Source organism: Xiphias gladius, chromosome 1 (genome assembly GCF_016859285.1).
Source record: "Xiphias gladius isolate SHS-SW01 ecotype Sanya breed wild chromosome 1, ASM1685928v1, whole genome shotgun sequence".
Classification (NCBI taxonomy): Eukaryota; Metazoa; Chordata; class Actinopteri; order Istiophoriformes; family Xiphiidae; genus Xiphias; species Xiphias gladius.
The window spans coordinates 34,066,552-34,087,035 of record NC_053400.1 but is presented as its reverse complement, the minus strand read 5'-3'; the positions used below and the strand labels follow the sequence as shown (position 1 = coordinate 34,087,035).

General features: G+C 44.0%; 1 protein-coding gene across 1 annotated transcript in view; it reads right to left on the bottom strand.

The window, feature by feature from the left end:
* large2 (LARGE xylosyl- and glucuronyltransferase 2) overlaps positions 1–20,484 on the bottom strand; it is an 86,209-nt gene that overhangs the window by 6,324 nt on the left and 59,401 nt on the right. The window contains exons 3-11 of the mRNA XM_040138905.1: positions 18,692–18,914; positions 12,181–12,470; positions 10,727–10,809; positions 8,670–8,793; positions 4,661–4,832; positions 3,906–4,010; positions 3,073–3,185; positions 1,602–1,727; positions 366–521 (exon numbers count right to left, since the gene is read on the bottom strand). Of these exons, the coding sequence (XP_039994839.1) occupies positions 366–521; positions 1,602–1,727; positions 3,073–3,185; positions 3,906–4,010; positions 4,661–4,832; positions 8,670–8,793; positions 10,727–10,809; positions 12,181–12,470; positions 18,692–18,791 (1,269 nt within the window). The 5' untranslated portion in view covers positions 18,792–18,914. The remainder of the gene's footprint in view (positions 1–365; positions 522–1,601; positions 1,728–3,072; positions 3,186–3,905; positions 4,011–4,660; positions 4,833–8,669; positions 8,794–10,726; positions 10,810–12,180; positions 12,471–18,691; positions 18,915–20,484) is intronic.

Below are 20,484 nucleotides of genomic sequence, written 5' to 3'. Positions count from 1 at the left end.
GTTTCCTTTATTAATTTTTGCCAGACAAACTAGACTGTAAACACACCACAACCAATTAAACCAATTGATTATCGTGGATTGTAATCAGGATTTGACAAACCTGAGCAGGAACTCTGTCACCATGGCAACCACACTCGCTGTATCCTGCCGATTAATAACTGATTTGGGATCCTTTCTGAAAGTGTTTACGTAGTTATGTTAACAATTATTGTTGGCTAAAGGATCGTTTGAGATATTTTTACTCCAAAAAAAAAAAAAATAATGTAATTGCTGGCTCCATGATAAGTCAGAGCAAACGTCAACATGTGTGACGTAAATGTGCTGTAGCCTGAGTATCTGCTGATGGAACTCAGCGCCCGTCTAACCTGGACGCTCTCTGGACTGGCCGGACTCGGGCAGCCAAACAGCTCCCGTCTCAGCAGGTTCCCGTCGTACTCCAGGAAGGTCAGGTAGAGGTTCCTGAAGAACTCCACGTGTTTGTTCTTCACACGGAGCTTCTTCGGAGAGTTCCAGTGGATCACCTGAAACCACAGCAGGGGGTGGACTGAGCACATTTACTACAGTCACTTCACTTCATTACAGTCTACAGGTTCTGGCTCTTTATTCCACTATTTTCGTGTGAGGGAGTTTGTACTTTTCCACCGCAACGTTTCCTCCACTAACTTTATCTGACAACTGTAAAATTGATTTGGTTGATTAAACACAAATATTTGTCTTGTGTAAAAGTGGAGAGTCGGACGTACAAAGGAAGTGATTTCTGTGCTGTTTTTCTTAGGGGCATCTTAAAACCAACTACGGGCTCACGCTATACAGCTCAGACACTTGGCCCAGCTTGGTGAGATGTGCTGAGATTCTACCTGCCCCAGTGTAAACGTACTTACTGCAAATCCTGACCATCAACTGATACGTTTTATATTAGTGTCTTATGGAAAACAATGAAACTCGTATCCCCCTGAACGGATCATTAATGCAAATGGACTGAGAGCATCCTGACACGTTGGGGTTTTTTGAGACGTGTCCCCCTGGGTTTGACTGATATTGTCAACATCAGGAACCCAAATGGTCTTTAAATATTTATTCTGAATGATGATTCTTTCGCTCTCTCTGGCCTCTTATTTGGAAATGGCTAATGGCAGGTATGGGGAGGCTTGGTCGCCACCTGGGTGGGGGCACAGATTTCACTTGTAAATCAGAAGAAACAAAAAAAAGTTTGGGAGGATTCACCCAGAATTTTTCTATCCTGTGGGGGAGCACATGATTTTTACATTTACCAAAAAAATCCAAAACATTGGAGAGAAAAGGGTGAAAACCTCCAATTTCCTTTTTTTTGTTTTTCTTTTGATAGTCTTCAATTCTATATTTCAAAATTCCCATTATTAGCGCACAAACATCTACCAGGTGCCTGTTAATAATTTAACATTTAACACTTCTTTCTCAGTTCTTTCATATTTAATACGGAAGGTCATTTTACTGGCAACAACCAGGTGCCGGAGGTTTAATATAAGATTTCTCCAGTGTCTGTGTTCGGGTGGCAGAGTCTGCAGCCCCTCAGCTCTCTGACCCCCAGCCGTGAATTATTGACGGTGTGTGTGTGAGCATACTTTGAGGTCCGAAACCTCGGTGTAGCACTGCTCGGAGCGGGTGTGATCAGACAGCTGGACGTTCCAGAAGCAGGGCAGCTGGTGCACCAGGACCGGGTTCTGCTTTATGAAGGCGTTGAAGATGTCCTGCGCACGGTGGACAGACAAAAGACAGCTTTAACAACAAATACAGCAGCTCTTCTGGTTCTGCCGGTCTCTGTATAATACTGGACTGTGCGTGGACTCCGATGGATTCACAGAGATGGATCGGAAACAGGACTGTTCCTGCAAGCACGAGTCCATGTGGCGTTAAGCTCTCGTCCTAGGTGATAATCCAGCTCGGGTCTTGAATGCACTGGAGAGAAGAACCGCATTATCCGTCTCTTTGTGTGTCTTTCCTCGTTCCCTGGCAACCTCAGCTTTAATTTTACAATCCTTAGAATACTTTACAAAGGCAGGCTCCTTGTGCGCAGGCTGCACTGTGTCTTTTAAAACACAATCAAGGTCGCTAGTCGAGGCTCGACAAGCGCACTGTAACTACTGGACGTATGACTGTAAACACACTAAAAGCAATGAAGTGTAAGGATGCAACACAGTTTCACTTTGTACATTTCAAGTGATGACACTGAAGCATCTGACCTTTCTTAACTGTATTTAAAAAAAAAGGAATTTTACACAGTATCACATTTAAACAAAGTTCTCGTATGGCTGCTGTTTTATTGAAAAACAGTGGGCTTCAGTGTGTAAAGATAGAGGCGGTCATATAATGTGAAGCTCTTTGCTGGAGATTTGGGATTTTGGGCTATTAAAATAAAAGGGAAATTGAATTTATCTACATCCAGACTATATTACAACTGACACTTAACTACCTGGTTGTAAGGTCACTGTGTTGGGTTTTCTTTGTTCATTCTTGACCTTGAAAATCATAGTTTGATATAATCATCTTAGTTAAGTTTAGTTGCTCAGTTTGCTGAGAAAGACCGAGATGTGGTTGAAAACTCTGGAAAAGGGAAGAGAGTGGACCTTGAGTTAAGATTAACTTGCGGTTATTTTACTATTTTATATTTTTTTCTACATTATTCATTTGTGCAGTTGTATGTACAGTAAAAAACTGTCGAACTGAGCAATTTGATCATTTCTTATGAAAACATTAATCCACTTGTATCTCTGAATATCTCATCTTATGTGCTCTCATATTCAAAAATTTTCATGCAGACCAAATAACTGCACTTTTGCAGTTGCATCCCACGGACTGTCTAAAACTGTCAGGTCAGCAGAATAAACTGCTCCTATGAAAACTCATATTAAAATTCATTTTTACTGCATCGCCTCTCCATGCGGCTGGTGTGTTTTATGGATTTCTCTCCTCTGTCACCGAAGCATGACTTTGTCTGTCAAACACTTTGGCCAAGACCGCGGTATCTTGAAAACTACTATTTTTGTACTCTATCGGTGCTTTGTACTGTCTTGGGTGGCTGGAGGTGTCCCCGACCTGATCAGCGAGCGATGTGCTGAGCATGCTCATTAGCTCCCTCTCTGCCGTCAGCCGCCACATCTGCTCCCAACCGATTCGCCGCAGTCGCTCCAGGTAGAGAAGTATGACGCCTGCAAGAGAGCACAGCGAATGGATCACAGGCCTGATTTGAACCATGAACCACAGGTACCGTATGCTTCGAACCAAACCATACTTGGTGTCTCCAGGCAGAACGATATGGAAATGAGTCAAGTCCAATCCCGTGATAGTTTTTACCAGTCAGTCACAGCTGAGACTGTTTTGGGTGTGAGCTTGAATGTGGGCTGTGAGAACATTAAAACATCTTCAGTCAGCCATCCTGAAACACTATAGAGACTGAAGCTAAATGCGGTGCCTCTTTTTGAGTGAAAAAACATTGTTTGCCTTGTGAGATCAGGTTAGATTGACCTCAGATTCAAAACTTTGTCTATCACATAGTCATGGAAACCTGTCTCCGTTTAGGGGCTCACAAAGAATATACAAGAGAAAAAAACAAACAAACATACATCTATGAAAGATTCGCATGAAATTTCATTAAAACACAACAGTTCCATAAATCAACTAGAACATGTGCTCAGTAGAGTGCAGACCTCTACGTAACGAGTTCTTCCCTGGCCCATTCCCCATCCCTCCACCAAGCTTTGTGCAAATCGGTTGAATAGTTTTTGCCTAATCTTGCTGACAAACAAACCGACAAACAAACAGTCGCGGGTGAAGCCAGAACCTCCTTGGCGGAGGTAATAAGAGCAGTAACTGTTGTCATCTTTATCCGCTTCAGTCAGGATTTGTCCAGAAAAACAACACTGTGTTACCTGTGTTGAAGCCTCGTCCCAGTGCAGGCCAGGGTTTGTGGTTTTTCCACAAGTTCCCCAGGTACCAGTCACTCTGGTTCTCCACCAGACCAATCACCTGCTTCTCTGCGAACAAAACAACCAACATTGGTGATTAGAAAAAAAAAAAAAATGTGACTAAGAAAAGGACTACACCTGATGTGTCTCATGACAGCAGCACAAGCAACTCGTGTTTTATTGTTTTCTTTTGTCCCATGAACAGATTAGCCAAAGCTTTCATTTAGGCATGGTAGACAATCCAATCCACAATGCAATCCATCATCATCTGATAATGGATACTGAATGAAAGGATTATTTTTTCAGTCCCATTTGTTTATCTCATAATCCTGCAGTGCTTAGTTCCAAGTTTTGGATAATATCTATTCTTTGAGAAACATTCTTAAAAACTGGTCCTCCTTCTGATTTCATTCAGTCTCCATCAGATTGTTTATTGGATGACCTCAAAATTATTCGTTTGTGAAAAAGCTGTCATTTTGTACGTGTGGCCTTTTTGACAGAAACTTCAGCACGTTGTGCAACTGCAACCACGTTTCACTTCTCTCAAAAACCACGCAACCTGAGTCAAACCAGTGAGAGGATCACCCGCAAAGCAGCTGGTTGAGAACTGAGTTTACAAGGTCTTTAAAGTAGCTGATTTAGAGGACTTTACAGCCTTGGTAGAGGAATCTCTTCTCTTCACAGTTTTTAAAAGTAATTACAAAATTCCAAGGTCTTACCTGTAAACTTCCTAAAAATGCCCCAGAGCTCAGCGATGTCAGTGGCGAAGGTGATGTCCGTGTCCAGGACGATGACCTTTGACAGGTCGGAGGGCAAAGCTTTGGTTAGCGTCAGCTTCATCAAGCCGTAAATACCTGAGTAGTGCTTGTTGGGTATCCACGACACCTCGGACTGAAAAGACAAACAGGAAAACATGTCTCATTTCATTTTTACTGCCTTCGGGTGGTTGCTGTCCTTTTTAATTTTTTTTAGTTACCTTCTTTTCTTTTTAAACAGGTAAAAAAAGACTCAAACCTAATTGGACAATTGAAAATTGATCAGTTTCATGTTCAGGTGTGGCCCGTTCCCTCATTATTTCCTGACAAATTAAGCAAAGAAAAGCTCTGGAGTTGATTCAAAGTGTTGAATTTGCGTTTGGTTGCTGTTCATGGGAACTATCAACATGCTGTCCAAAGAGGTTTTGTTTCAAATTAAGGAGACCTTCATTCCATGGAAAGAAGAAAACAAACCTATCGGACAGATGACAGAAACTTCAGGACTGGACAAACCCACAATGTGGTGCATCCTTAAAAAGAAGGAATGAACTGGTGAGCTCAGCACCACCAAAAGGCCTGGAAGACCACGGAGGAAGTGGATGATCGCAGAATTATTTCCTTGGTGAAGAAAAACCATTCACTACATCTAGTCAGGTCAAGAACACTCTGGAGGAGGCAGGTGTATTATTGTCACAGTCAACAATCAAGAGACGCCTTCATGAGTGTAAATACAGAGGATTCGCCACAAGGAGCAAACCACTGGTAACACTCAAGAACAGAAAGACCAGATTAGACTTTCCCAGAAAACATCTAAAAAAACCTGCTCAGTTCTGGAACAAGATCCTTTGGACAGATGAAACCAAGATGAACTTGGACCAGAATGATGGGAGAGAAGAGTATGGAGATGGAAAGGATCGGCTCATGATCCAAAGCCACCACATCATATGTCAAACATGGTGGAGGCAGTGTTACAGGATGGGCATGTATGGCTGCCAATGGAACTGGGTCACCGGTGTTTATTGATGATGTGACTGCTGACGGAAGGAGCAAGGTGAATTCTGAAGTGTATGGTTCTATACTGTCTGCTCAGATTCAGCCAAATGCTGTAAAACTGATAGGAAGGTGCTTCACAGTAGAGATGGATAATGGACCAAAACATGCTGAGAAAGCAACACAAAGCAAAGAAACGGAATATTTTTCAAAGCGAAGTCAGTCACCTGACCTCAACACAACTGAGCCTGCGTTTCACTTCCTGAAGACAAAACTGAGGGTAGAAAGACCCACAGACAAGCAGCAACTGAAGGCGGCTGCAGTAGAGGCCTGGAAGAGCATGTCAAGGGAGGAAACTCAGCATTTGGTGACGTCCATTGGTTCCGGACCTCAGGCAGTCATTGACTGCAAAGGATTTTCATCCAAGTGTTAAAAATAATCCTTATATTTATGATTATGTTGGTTTGTCCAATTACTTTTTAGCCTTTTAAAATTGTAGGACTCATATAAAACACACACACACACACACACACACACACACACACACACACACACACACACACACACACACACACACACACACACACTAGTAAAACCGGTAAATGGTTTTAATGTTGTGGCTGATGTGGTGTACAAGCTCAGTCTTCTGTACGTGGGTTAACACAAAGACACATTCAGCATATTTTGGCAAAGGCTCAATGTGTTTTTTTTTCTGAAACTGCAAATAATGTCTTTTAATTAATTCTCTTGATTCAGAGTAATTGGATCCGCATAAGTGCATCATCTGCAAATATAATCGGCTTAGAGTCTCGGCTGTTTTTCTCCTGTTTAATGTGAGTCAAAGGAAACTGAAGAGAGAGACTGCAGGTCCAAGCATCTGACAGCACAAAGGACTCATTGTTCAGCACAAAGGAGGAGGAGGAGGGAGGAGAATGTGATGATGTGAAGGATGGAGATGCAGGTTGGAGTCACACACACACACACAAACTCATTTATGGCATTCCTTACATTTCCCGTCACTGTGAGCGTGTTCACCATTCATCAACTTTTCATGTTAAAAGAAATGGTTTGGTGTTTTTGTGCTGAAGTGTCACTTGACTTTGGGAGACAAGTGTTTCACCAGCTCGTCCGACTCCATTATCAATCGTTGCTGTCAAGTGAAAACCTTGCAACTGCCCTTGTGGTGATTGTGGAGCTTTAACTTTAAGGATGTGGCTCTGCAACTCAACATCAGTGAGATGAAGTCTTACCGGCCCTGTGGTCAAGATACAATATACAAGGTTATCGGACACAAGGTTTCCTTGGAAAACATTAGGAAACAGAAGTTACTGTGGTCAGGTGATAACCTTGTATCTCCAAATCTAATAAAATAACAGCTTTGCTTTAATCTTGCAGTGCATATTTTAAGGACTCATTGGCTGCTTTGGACTGTTGTTTTAGTTTTTTTGTGGTTTTGTTTAAAGTGTAACCTTAGCACACTTGTAAAAGAGGACTCTTGTTCTTCATTTTATCTCTCTGAGGGAACAGCTGCATAAATGAATGAATTAGAATTAATAAGAATAATTCTTGGCAAAATCAAAAGGGAAAAAGAGAAAAAAAAAAGGATTTATTTGAACTCACACAGGATCATACAGTCCTTCGTGGTAGAAAAAAGACACGAGACTTTTCCAGAATTCGATAAATGAGATCATACATTGTTTGAGAGCCCGGTGGTGAGTCACATAATAATTGCTACCAAGATTTCTCTCTCTGTTTTTATGCCAGACATCTAAACCGCGACAGGCCAGGCTGTCATAGAAATCTGTTGCGGATATTCGTGTTCCCCACAGGATAAATCATTTTGGTGACTTCTAGCCTTCCCTCTAGCTCTGCCATCAGGTTGTAGTTTCTAAACTCGACATGTTGGTCCATAACAAGGTACAGCCGGGTCCAACAGTCTGAGACCACTTTCCCATGCTAACACTTTTGTACTTTAACGTAGGTCCAAACTTTGAACGCAGGACTTTTACTTGTAATGGAGTACTTCTGTGCTTGGGGTACTGCTAATTTAACTAAAGCAGAGGATGTGAGCACTTCCTCCACCACTGCTGACACCTGGGATTTCTAGTGGGTCAACAAAGTAATATGACTTTGGATGGCTGGGGAACTAACGGTTGAGTCAGTGGCATGCTGTGACTGAATGAACGCAGCTGAGAACTGGATACAGGATTTTCTGGTGACCCTAAAGAACACCCTGTGTTTAATGTCGATCGATCGCATGTGGCCAACACCTGATCAGCTTCATAAGGCCTGTCTAGGCACCAATATGGGGGAGCCCGTGTCTATAACACATACGGCGACAGAAGAGAAGCGTTTATCCAAACTGGTTACTTTACAGGCTGTGGTGTAGTTGTGGTGGACTATGTTACATCCACTGGAATGTGTTTCTAATCTCCGATAAACATTAGACACTGATAGATGTTGTTTAGATCCCGGTTTGACTCAACTTACTTTAACGTGAAGAAGGACTTAAGTTTGACTGTCAGTCTACAAACAAGGCTAAACTGAAGCTTGACCCTCCACCGCATCCTGAAGTAAAAACCAGTTAGCACCCCGGCAGCTTTACCAACCCTCTGATCTGCGTTAATGTGACACGATCTGACAGACACACAGAGACTCGAGCGGTGACCTCCTGTTTTAGAATTAGCGACGTGTCTGTACTGTGCCGTTTTTTTGTATTGATGTCTCTCACTCTTTGATGCTCTAAAGCTGCTCTGAGGTGAATTTCTTCTGTTGAAGGAGATTTATAAATACATTTAACTTGACTTGTCTCTGTATCCCTACAACTCAAAGCTGCTCTGGGCTGCAGAGATTTTTCTTTGATATGGTAAATGTACGATATGACTTTGACTCACCTTGTGCTAACAGAGAGCGGCGAACAGGGATGTGTAGAGGTGTTTGGATGAGGACTGACACGGTGTGTGTGTTCTCATGATCCTCTTACCTTAAGTTCATCTGCATCGTAGAAGCTGACTTGCACGGATGGGACCATCCAGGACTGGAACAGGGAACTCAGGATACGATTGGCTACTGTGTCGGTGATGAAGTGAAAGTGAAGAGGATTTCTCCTGAGAAAGGGAGAGAAGAAGACACGTCAAGGTCGAGGGGTTTCTTCTGGGGGAAAAGTGGGCTATGCTTTGCTGACTCTTCTTCTTCTCTGACAATCTAAATTGACCTGGTTGGCAGTTAAGTGTTTTTGGGCAGGTTTAGGCTTTCACCTTCTTAACTAGCACCAGCACTTTGGCTCTGCACATGGGTTCGATGGCGATAAGAAAAACAGAACAACACCAGGCTTTTACACTTTAAAAAGGATCCCCTTTAAAATTTCCTCTACAATGAAGTCAGACGTGGATGGTCAATAGAACACCTCACTGGTCTAAATCAGCACAGTGTTGTTTTCACTGACGTGAATTTTTTCCTTGTCAAGTCTGAGCAAAGATACCGATACCGAGTACCGATCCGATACCAGCGTTTAATCAATAGGCTGTATGCCTCAATGTGTGGAAGAGACTGGGACCATTCTTTTATGTGTACGGCAGCATCAGGCTTGACTTAAACACTGCTTTCCTAACTTTGTAAAACAAAATGTAACAAATATATGTAAATATATATATATATATATATATAAATGTACTGAATTGTTATCTATTATCCTGTAGTAGTAGCAGCCGTAGCGAGCGTGAATCAGCTCCTCACTGCTGACCCTTTGTTTTTTGCTCCCTCCGTGCGATTGTAAGCTTTTTCTTTTCTGTTCCTTATTTCAGTTCAGGAACTACATAATACGGTGCCTGTAATGTCAGGGATGGTCAAGATTGGCGGAGTGCTATGATGTAAGGTAGTGAGGTGATGTATCCCGTTTGTGGTCCGTGTTCAGTTGTCCCACTGTTAAATTGGACCATGTTACACAGATGACGCTGTCCCCGTGCTCTTGCTTTAGCCACAACCCGACATGAGATTAATTCAGTAAGAATTAAGTTTGTAGTTAACGCTGAGAGTGACCAGCGTTACGCTGGTGGCAGCGGGTTTGTGGACCGCTAACTTTTTGCAGAGTTTCGAGTTTTGCCGGGGATTAACGCGCTAACTGCCCGTGCTACAACGGCGCCAATTTTTTTTTTCTCCCTCTCCTTACCGTGGACTGCTCCTGCTACAAGCTAATGCTAAGCTAGTGACTCGGTCGACGCACTGGTGGAATAAAACAACTCTGTCGGACATTTAATCACCAACATGACGACAGAGGACGACATACATGAGTAACGGAGACTGGCGCAGTGGACATTACCGTTTTTCTGCTCTCTTTTGGGATTTTCGCGCTGCTTGTGAACCGGTCTGCGTGGGGGTTTTACCGGCACACTGCTGACGCATGACGTAGTGCTCACATGTAGACGTAAACATAGAACAACACAGACCTAAATTGAATGGATCGGCCCCATAGACCGGCCCTATCGTCACAGATACCCAATTCAACTGTCTGAGTCGGTATCGGACCGATGTCTGATATTAGAATCGGATCATGAGGCAGAATGACTCGAAGACCACCCTTAGATAACTGTTATGGTCCCAAAGAGAAAGAAGTAGATCCTGAAACAATTTCTGCTCGTATAAACAACTAAACAGAAATATAGTTGGTAGACCTAATAACGTCATTTAACTTGAACATTTTCTAAGATTTGAGAGGAATGAGGCTGGATTGAGAGAGTTCAGGTTTGTTCTTGAATTCAGATGCTACATAAAAAAGTTAAATTTCAATAAAGGCCATATTTTCATTTTCAAAATCTCTCTCTCTTGATATTCTTTTCAGTCTCCTTCAAGGATCGAAGGATTTTCAAGGCCTGTTAAAAATCCGGGTTACAGTTATGCCATCTTCCGCCTCAAAGAATTAAAAAACAGCCAAACAAATTTATAGATTCAGTGACGGAGAGAGAGAATCACAGATCAAGGAAAGGTCTGTGAAATAAAAATGCAGTGTTGGAACATTTTCTTGTTTTGAAAGAACAGACTCACCTGTGAAAGAGGACGGACTTGACCAGTGTGACCACGTCTCTGCTGGCGTTGTGACCGGCACAAACGCACGCTACATGGATCAGCTGCAGAGACAGAAGACAAAGAGTCAGCGGCTCTGTGTGGAACAAACAACACAAAGGATTAAAAACCACAAGTTTTACCAAGAGGCAGCCGGGAGTCATTTGACTTGAAATGTTTCCATTTGGGAGATACGAGCAGTTCCCCCAACAACGTCACATAATCCAGGCCACTCACTCTGCTCTCTGGTGTGAAATTTCATATTTAGCTTCTCAAATATTTATGATTTCATTTCACTTGCTTTTCCGCAGCAAAGGTCTTTGAAAACTTGGAGCTCAAAGGCTGGAAACCACATCAAAGAGCGAGTGTGCGCCCTCGGATTTCAGGAACCTCCTGCTGCACCTTTCTTCGATTAGTTTGTATGAACTGCTGTATTATGTTGAGGAGATACACTGATAAACCTTCCTAGGATCTTGTTTTTCAACAAAACACATTGTTGGATCAGATCAGCAGTGCTTCAATCTACCACATACACTCAGTGGCCACTTTATTAGGTACACCTGTCCAGTCTAATTCAATCCAATTCAACTGTTCTGCCATAAAGTCGACTTTTATGACGCCTATAAAGTTCAGTTTTGGTCGACGTTGTCATCCAACTGAGGTCATGGTCAGTGATGGCGTCGTACTGGAATCCATCACGGTCAGAGGTGTTTCTAATATTCTGACCCCCTCATGTCTGTAAATAGGGAGGACAAAAAATTAGAAACACCCCTGAATATCTGACCTCGAGTGACCTCTACCAGTGACCAGCAGGATGAGTAGCAACATTGACGGGTTTCGTGTCGCACCTCTTGCCCATTGCATTTTCTCCAAACTAAACCGTAAACGGTGCGAACTGCACATTCACACCGGAAAAACTGAATCATATTACGATGAACTTGGAAAAATGGCGGCACGCAGATTGCAAATGGATGCAGAGGGGCTCCAAAGCTACAGTTAAAGTCATGCACGCACAGTCTATGTCATTTCCCGTTTGTCCTCTTGTCACAGGTTGTCTGTGAGCCGTGGGCAGTTTGACCAAAGACCGATGCTTTCTCCACAGTGTTCAATTTGAGTAGTTCTGTTGAACCTGCACCATGAAAAATCAAACTGCGTTAGCGACTAGCGGTCCCTTGCTTGCACTGTAACCATGGAGACACACAACAATCACTGGATTACTGAAGAAAAAGACTGAAATTTTGTGACTGTCACCAGATCAGAGGCTACAGGGCGTCAGACATCGGAAAAACGGCTCCGATCTCATGTCCGTATGAGATCAGTGTGTTGCAGTTTGACTGAGTTACGACTCTGAAGAGAAGGGCGGCGAGTTTTGAAGCGAAATGCGTCGCTCAGATGTCTGAGGTTAATTATCTGGGTGTCGTGTTTCCTGTCCTGACCTCACACTTCTGGACGGTGGGCGAGCGGGGACACTCTGTGTGGTTGTTCTTCTCCTCCGCCGTGTTGTCCCCGTCCTCTGGTCCTGTGTCCGCGGACGCTCCCCACTGCTGGTTACCGTAGTTCCCGTCCGGCTGCTGGGCGGCGGTGCCCTGCGATTGGCTGAGCTGCAGCCGGATCTGTCTGTTCTCTTCCTCCATCTCTCGAACCCGCGACTCCAGGACGGCGCGCTCCAGGACCTGGGCCGCTGGGCTGCCGGCAAGACAGGGAGCCAGGAGGAGGGAGCGACCATCTGAGGAAGGAGACGAGGGGGGGGGGTTAATAATGTCTGCCGTTTACGTACAAGACTAATAAAGACCAACTTTAAGTCGCTAAAGCTTCATACTATGTCTTTCACACTCCTCCACGGGGGAGGCACATGTACGCTAGTGTCAGAACCGATTTCTATGCCCAAAGATACAGTGAGCGCTAAAGAAAATAACCGGATCCTTTCTTTAAAGGTTCCCCGCGAACTTTCTGTGGTTCTATGTAGAGCGATGATTTCGTGACCGGGTCTCCTCTTTTGTTTGTATCTCATCCTCTGCAGCCACGTGCATAAAGACACGCACGACGGTGACGCCGATGGCTTCTTGTTGTTCCTGTCACGGTGGAGCTTAAATTTAACCACTTTATTGATTAGAGTACACGACATCATGTAACCTACAATTTATGACCTTATAACATCCCACCCTGCAGAGTAAGTGAAAGTTAGTGCAATATTTGCTACTGAAACGTAAACTACACTCCTCTACATGAGACGCACACAGGCACCGAGGCATCAAAAGACCTGGGAGATATTCTCCCCAGAGACGACCTGAACATTTGCAGCTAGATTCCAGAATACTGAGGATGGACTCGTGGCTGTCGAGACAACACAACGTGTAAAGTGAACCCCGGGCTTCAAATCATCACTTCACAGACCTGGAGGAGACATCACAGACAGTGTGGCCATGTTTTTCTAGTGCATGGTACAAACATGACGAGAATTTGTGAGCGACATGTTCTCTGAAGGCTCACACTTGAAAATTGGCTCATCACACTTCTTCTCCTCTCTCTACACTTCCTGCCTCCCTCGCTCCTTCCTGACAGACTGGGGTGTGAACAGCCCCGGGGGGCTTTGGGGTGGGGTGTTTGTGGGCTTTGTTACTAAAGACGGTAAACAGACGAGGCCCCGGAGAGACGGATTTGCTTGGAATAAATTTGACTCTGATTTAAAATTGATTGAAGCTGAATTTACTTGTGGAGAGAATTCAATTTTAACCGGAGACTGAGTTCTTGGAGCCATAATGTCAGAGAAAACATGGGCCGCTGGACCCGGGTCGACTCTAGACAGACGTTAGCTTTGGCTACGATTCGGAGGTTTTTAGGCCCATTTCCGGGACAGATTTGGCTCAGACTGCGTCCTCTGACGCTCGACCAGCGCCGACCTTCAGCCGCTTTCCGACAGCCTGGGGAGAGATGTAAAACAAAACAAGCAACAATTTAGTCCATATAGCAGAAACCTTTCGAGGAGCCTTTCAGGAACCCAGAAACTTTACCTGCAGAGGTCCCTTCTCCCCGGGAAGCTGCCGGGGAGGAGTTCGCTTCGGTGACCGTCAGCTCGGTCAAAGGCAAACAGTCAAGTTTCTACAGCTTACGTACATCTTCATCTCCACTTTAGTGTCAGTGTTAGGATAAGGAACGGAATTTTCTTATGTCTACTGCCTTTTAAACTGACGTATGTAGCCGACTTCCAAAGTAGAAAAAAAAGAGGATTGAGGAGAAGAGTCGGAGAATGAAAGAGAGCAAGCGGCAAAAAAATACTCAGCAAATCCCTATTTTGCTGCAAATCTTCTTTCTAAAGGAGGCTGGTGAGTCTTAAGGGGAAAGAATCAATTTGTGTTCTTAAATAACTACATTTTTGCCTTTAAATTACTCATTCATGCACCGGGATTAACACAGCATCGCATCAAAGAATGGTGTTTACATCCTCACACACGTGGAAGGAGAACAGCCAAAATCTGAGGAATATTTACAGCACGAATCATTTCGAATACTGTCCGTGGTCCTTGTCTTTGGTTTATTGGTTTTATGTAATTGTGGATAATTCCTTCAAGAACTGCAGACTTACAGAAGGTGCACAGACTCAAAATGTCAACCAGAGAGCCTCAAGCACCTGGCGATTTCACAGTCAATGCTCTCCACTAGGGACTATTTCACCGATGTTTGGGATTCTTCCAAAGTGGTGGAAGCCGAAACAGGAATGTGCTGCAGGGACTTTCAGTTCTGGAGTTTAGTAACTGATTGGGTTTCTGGTGCTGTCGGTTCTGATCCTCCGTGTGAGCATGACGGTAAAATTTAAACTCAGGTGAGTCCCCAAAATGATTAAAACTCAAAATGGGATAGAAGATGATACAGATATCATCGCGCCCCTGCAGGACTCCGGTGCAGAATGGAGGAGGGAACGCTCCTGCTGCGTCTATGGGAACATCCAGCAGTGCAGCCATTCGGGGTCAAAGTTATGGGGGCTTGGTCTGATACTGTCTTTGAGTCCTGATCTGTGTTGATTAGGGGACAGAGCTCAAGTACCACATGTATGAAAATGTGGATTCTCTGCTATTATGGTGGGTTTGAAGACAGACTGTGCTCACACCGCTGCCTTTCCGAGTATTAGTCTTGGCCCACGTGTATATTTTAAGGCGTATTCCAGGGTCCCATATAAAAAAGTGTTTCATTGCAAACCCACAGAGAAAAAATAGCCTACAACCAAACAAAGAAACACCGTTATACTTTTGTAGTGATGCTTGAGGCGCTCGTGTAACCTGCGCCCGAGTGAATTTCCTGACATGATCACACCCACCGAGAAGAGAGCGCCTCATTGTTTGATTGTTCGCTCCTCATTTTAACCGCAGACTCTGTTCGGCAGCTCGGTGAGCAGAGAAAAAACAAAGAAGCTGTTTTTTGTTTTTATTTTTAAGATTTTCACTCGCCGGCAGCTTAATGCATCTCTCTCTCTCTCACAAACACACACCTGCTCGCAAGAATTTTTCTCAATATGTCCGATGATATTCTATTTTTTTATTCTTGACATGAAATCCCATGAAAAGACCAAACCGTCATGGAATGTCTCCAGCTAGCAAGTCTTCTGTATCAAAGCCTGATACACTGTATTCCTCTGTGCCAGACAGTTTCCTCCTCTCTCCCCCTCTCCCCATTGTCTCTTACCTTCCTTCCTTTTCTATCTTTCTCCTCATCTCTCTGTCTTCCCTTCCTCTTTGCTCTCTGTCTTTTCTTTCCTCCCCCTCCTCTCTCTCTCTCGTTCTCACTCTCTAACCCTCCAGAGCAGCAGCTGGCCCACAGCTGAAGTGAGGCATGCTGGGAATGTTCACACCCTCGTGTGTGGCAAAGTGAGAGGAGACGACAGCAACACGCAAGCAAGCAAGCAAGCAAGGAAGGAGGGAAGGGAGGAAGGAAGGAGGGAAGGGAGGAAGGGAGGAAGGAAGGAAGGGCGCTCCTTTAAATCAGACAGCTCTCATGTTTTTAAATTTTTTAATTTCTGATTTCTTTGCGCCACTTGCTCGGCTACACTATGTGGTATAGTAATGCGGTTGAATAGTCTACGTGTTATATTGCATACAGCGTTTTAAAGTGAGCGGTGGAAGAAGTATTCGAATCCTTTACTTGCGTAAAAATAGCAGCCGCACTCTGTTAAAAGGTTCTGCAATTTTTCTCAAGTTGAAGCATCGTCCATGCAGGAATAATGGGATCTGCCAGAGATTCGGTGCTTTGTATTATACTGTCTCATATTTGAGACCATCATACGCTGTTTGGCGGTTTAGTTTAATGTAATGCATCATCTCTCATGTGCTCATTGTAGGTTCTTAACATTTTAGTCTGAAAAGTGGCTCAGATAAATATAGAAATGAAGAGAAGTGGAAATATAACCAGCATAACATTACAATAGTAGAGGAACAGGTACTTCAGACTTGCACTTATGTTCAGTACTCGAGTAAGTATACTTTGTTACTCTGCACCACTGTGTATAGTGTAAACAGTGTTGTGTAGTGTGGATTATGTAGTGATGTTGCATTTTTTACATTCTGAATAACTGCGCTCACATCATGAACCTTGTGAAGTCTTCCTTGGTAAAGCTCTTTTGAATCACGTGATGCAACAAAGCAAATCTGAATCTGAGCTGAAGGACGAGATGGAGACAGAGGAAACTGGACCAGAGAGGACAGACAGAGTAACAGAATCTGATCTGCAGTCAGCCAGTCACTCAGTTATGTAGCAACAGAAAACGCTGGTTATTTCTGAAGCAATGTGCTGCTGCTGCCGCCGCCGCCGCCGCTTGGGGCACGACTGCTCTCCAAAAGCTACTCCATCACTCTTAACACTGAGCTAAAACGAACACACTGCAAAGTGACAACTCATCCGTCATCCATGCTCGAGTGTGTGAGTGAGAGTGTGATCCTCAACGAGGCGGAATCCTTTCTCCCTGCTCTGCTCGCCGTCCAAGAATCACCGCTAGCCTCGATGTGTACGTCAAATAAAACATGTATGACCAGGAAATGTGTGTGTGTTTGGGTGTTATCTTGAAAAAAACGTGGGGCCTTGAGTCATACCGTAATCAACCACAGCACGATTACGGGACTTTAAATTCAACATTAAAAGGCTAAACTCCCCCCGAAAGAAAACTGCTGCCACATCAGACAGACTGGGCTCCTCGGTGATTCTGTCATCGGGAGCAGGATCGGAGAAACCAGACCTCAGGCGCGGACGGGACTCATAAAATATCGGTTTAGATATTTGAGGATCGCATTCTCTCCCTCAAATATGCGCTCAGATATTTTATGACCTGACAGTTGACCTCGCAAGTTGCCGGATGTAGCGCTCAGCCGGGTTTGCAGGTTAATTATCACAGAGTCATGTCACAGCCAAGGGACATACGAGGACAATTGTGCTTTCAAATGGACCGAGACAATCGGTACGTTCCAGTCCACCTGTTTTTATGTGCTTTTTCAATACGTGCATTAAAAACTTGAGCAGAAACTCCAGAAATCTGTGATGTAACCAAAACCGCATAACTAGTCAGAGTTATCTGGTTATATAGCGTGATCCCGCGCTTGCAGTCTGCTTCTCTAAGTGAAATGTCACTTTGGTTCCAACACTGTAGGAAAGCAATGTTGTCTCTTCAGTTGGTACAGTAACAGCTACCGTCGACAAATTTAAGGTCGAAGGTGAACTTTCAGTCTCAGCTTTTAAGTCAACAGGGATGAGACGTCGTTAAAGTGCTTAGAAAAACTGAAACTTGACCATCTACAATTCCATCGTCTGACAAAGCTCCAGAACAGCAACTACTGGAGCGTTTGGTGAAACCAGCTGCTGTTTCCAAGACCAAGAGCCAACTTTCAACTCAACATCTGATGACGTTAAAGCCAGGTGCTTACGCAAGGTGCTTAATCACGTCTGGCTGGAGCAGGTCATTGGCATTTTTTTACAAACAGTTCCGTTATCGTATCAAACTGAGGCCGGGGAAGAAGGAGCGGAGGCCGAAAGCTTCCATCAGTTTCCTGTTTCCGAAGACGAACATCCTGCCTGTAAAATAATCCCGTATACATTTTTCACCGTGCAGGACCTCTGCGGGAATGGTTCATCCAGACTCTGGCCGTTAGCCTGTAAAATGTCCGGTGGTGAAGTAAAGACGTCGGACTTCGTGCGGTGCTAGAAGAAAGGTCAGGGGGTCACTGAAGTCTCAGAGTCTTCTCCGGGGAACGCGAGTTAAAATTTAACATAATAAAGTGTCATGTCAGTTTTAGTTTCAGGTTTACGAATCTAATACGTTGGATGTGGTTAATGGTTTGATTCTGGCTAAATTAGAAAAAAAAAAAAAAGATCTGACAAAGCAACTTATGAACAGTTACACAGAAACTGGTGTGACCTTCTGACTGTCTGTGTGAGTGCGTGTGTGTGTGTGTGTGTGTGTGTGTGTGCGTGCGGTGTGTGTGTGTGTGTGTGTGTTCGTGCATGTGTGTGTGTGTTCTTCCAGGAAACTGCATCACGGCGTCCTGGCAAAGAAATTCGCCGAACTGACCTTAGCTGTTGCGATCCCAACAAAAGGGCCGATTGCGGCTCGCTGGGACGTCAGAGTGAAAACTCAAACCCAACAGAAAATATGGTCCATGTGTTTAAAATGTGAACTCAATATGCAGATCGAAGGCAAATACAGCCGAGTTGCAAAATCGCCTGATAATTGATGTTTTCTGTTCTCGTTGGTTGGATTCCTGTGACTGTCTTTGACCTAAACCGCAACTCTAGCCTCTAATTATAAGTCAGCTTCTGACGTTGAAAAGCCATTTTCCATGAAAATTACACAGTGAACATTCTCAGATTGCACTGATTAATGAAAAATGTTTGGCAGAACTCGATTTGGGAGAACGTTTCCCTCTAATGTGCACGTGCCGTTACAGTTTCTCTGACTCCGCTCGTACTCACTCTCCAGGTTTCCAGCCAGCAGGTAGAGCCAGGTGAGCAGGACGACGGCCGTGAGAGACGCCACCAGAAGCTTCAGGCGTCCGCGACACAGCAGGTTCATGGTGGGACGGCGGCACGGAGGGCTCTGAGGGTCGGAGGTCAGGGGTCCGGGGAGAGGAGGGGGGAAGGGGAGGGGTTCAGGTAGGACTCAGACCCTCGTCAGATCCCTGCAGCATCCTTTCATCTGAGGAGGAGAGACAGGAAGAGACCATTAAGTTTAGATTCCACTGGATCTCAGATCACCACGCTGGAAAAAAAAATCCAGAACGTTCTCGTCATTCTTCTGTATTCTAGTACCGTGAGCTGTGGTCCAAAAGTGGGACCCAGGTCCATTATGAATTGATTGCAAGCATGTGGGTTAGCGGTCTTCGCTGGACTCGGTCTAGAAACAGATCTAGACCGGGTCTAGGTAAATGTACCTGAAGAAACGTGCAGATATAAATTTTAAAACAAGACTTGAAGTCTCCGTCAGGCTGAATGTGAGCGTCAGCATGCTAACGTGCTCACAGTGACAGGTATACAACGTATAAAATGAACCCTCTTAGTTTAGCCTGCTAGCATGCTAACGTTAGCTAAGTAGCATTAAACACAAAGGCTTGCAGCTGGGGCTGATGGGAAAGACGTTAGTTTTGCAGGTATTTGCTCAGTAACCAAAAATCGGTTCAGACTCCACAAGCCTTTTTCTTTTTGCTCTGCTTGTTTGTCCACATGATAAAACTAAAAACATCTGCAGTTAAATAAAGTAAATGTCACCGTAGTGACGAGGAAGCAAGCAACGACGCGTCGATGCCATTTTTTTTAAAGTGATGAGATCAAATGATCCTGGATTGTTTCAGTCTAATGAGGCTGAACTGAACCGAAAGAAGGAATCAACAAATGTCACATTTGTATCATGGAAACATGGAAAACCTGAAAAGGAGAAAATCCTGAACAAGCTGTAACTAAACCCTCCCACCGTCAGTCCGCCTCCGTGCTGGTCTCCCTCTTTGTGCTGAGCCTGATTAGAGCGGGACGTCTCTCTTTGTTTCAAAATGTGATGTTCTAATCCCACTTTAATTAGACAGAAGCCCAAAGGAAACAAGACCAGAAAATGCCGCCAACAGGAAACACCAGAGTCTGAGTTTATGGCAGGAAGAAGGAAACTTTAAGCTGAATCCACATTTGGTTTGTGTTGGATAAATACGGGACTGGCACATTTCAGTCTGAGGACAAAGCAGCGGAGGAGGAACAAAACTCTGACAAATGTTGAAGATTAATGCAGGATTCACAAAACGGGAAAAATGTCAATGCAATAATAAATTTAAAAAAAAGAAAAAGAAAGACAGCGACGGAGACGGACTAAAAGCAGATCATGTCCCGATGATTCATGACTGTGATGATTTCTACTGACTGGCCTTGTGTATTGGAGAAATACTGGATAAACTTTAGATGGTGTGTGTCTCATTTTTAAGAGCTGGAGGACACAGTGAAGCCGTGTGATATATATTTAAAAAACACATCATGTCCTGCTGACACTTCCCCTTTCAAAAGCACCTCGTGTCAAAATGTTCAGCCCAGTTATCACCAATAAATTCATGACACAGGGATGTGATTTTCCGGTATCTCATGCGTACCACACATTCAATCGTGATTTGAAAATTCACCATACGAAAATGTGTATGGTGTATTTTTTTTAAGAATAAACTCAATTGATAAGTACATGTTTAGAATTTGTGCTAATTTGTTCTGACCAATCCATCAACTCAGCCTGTCAC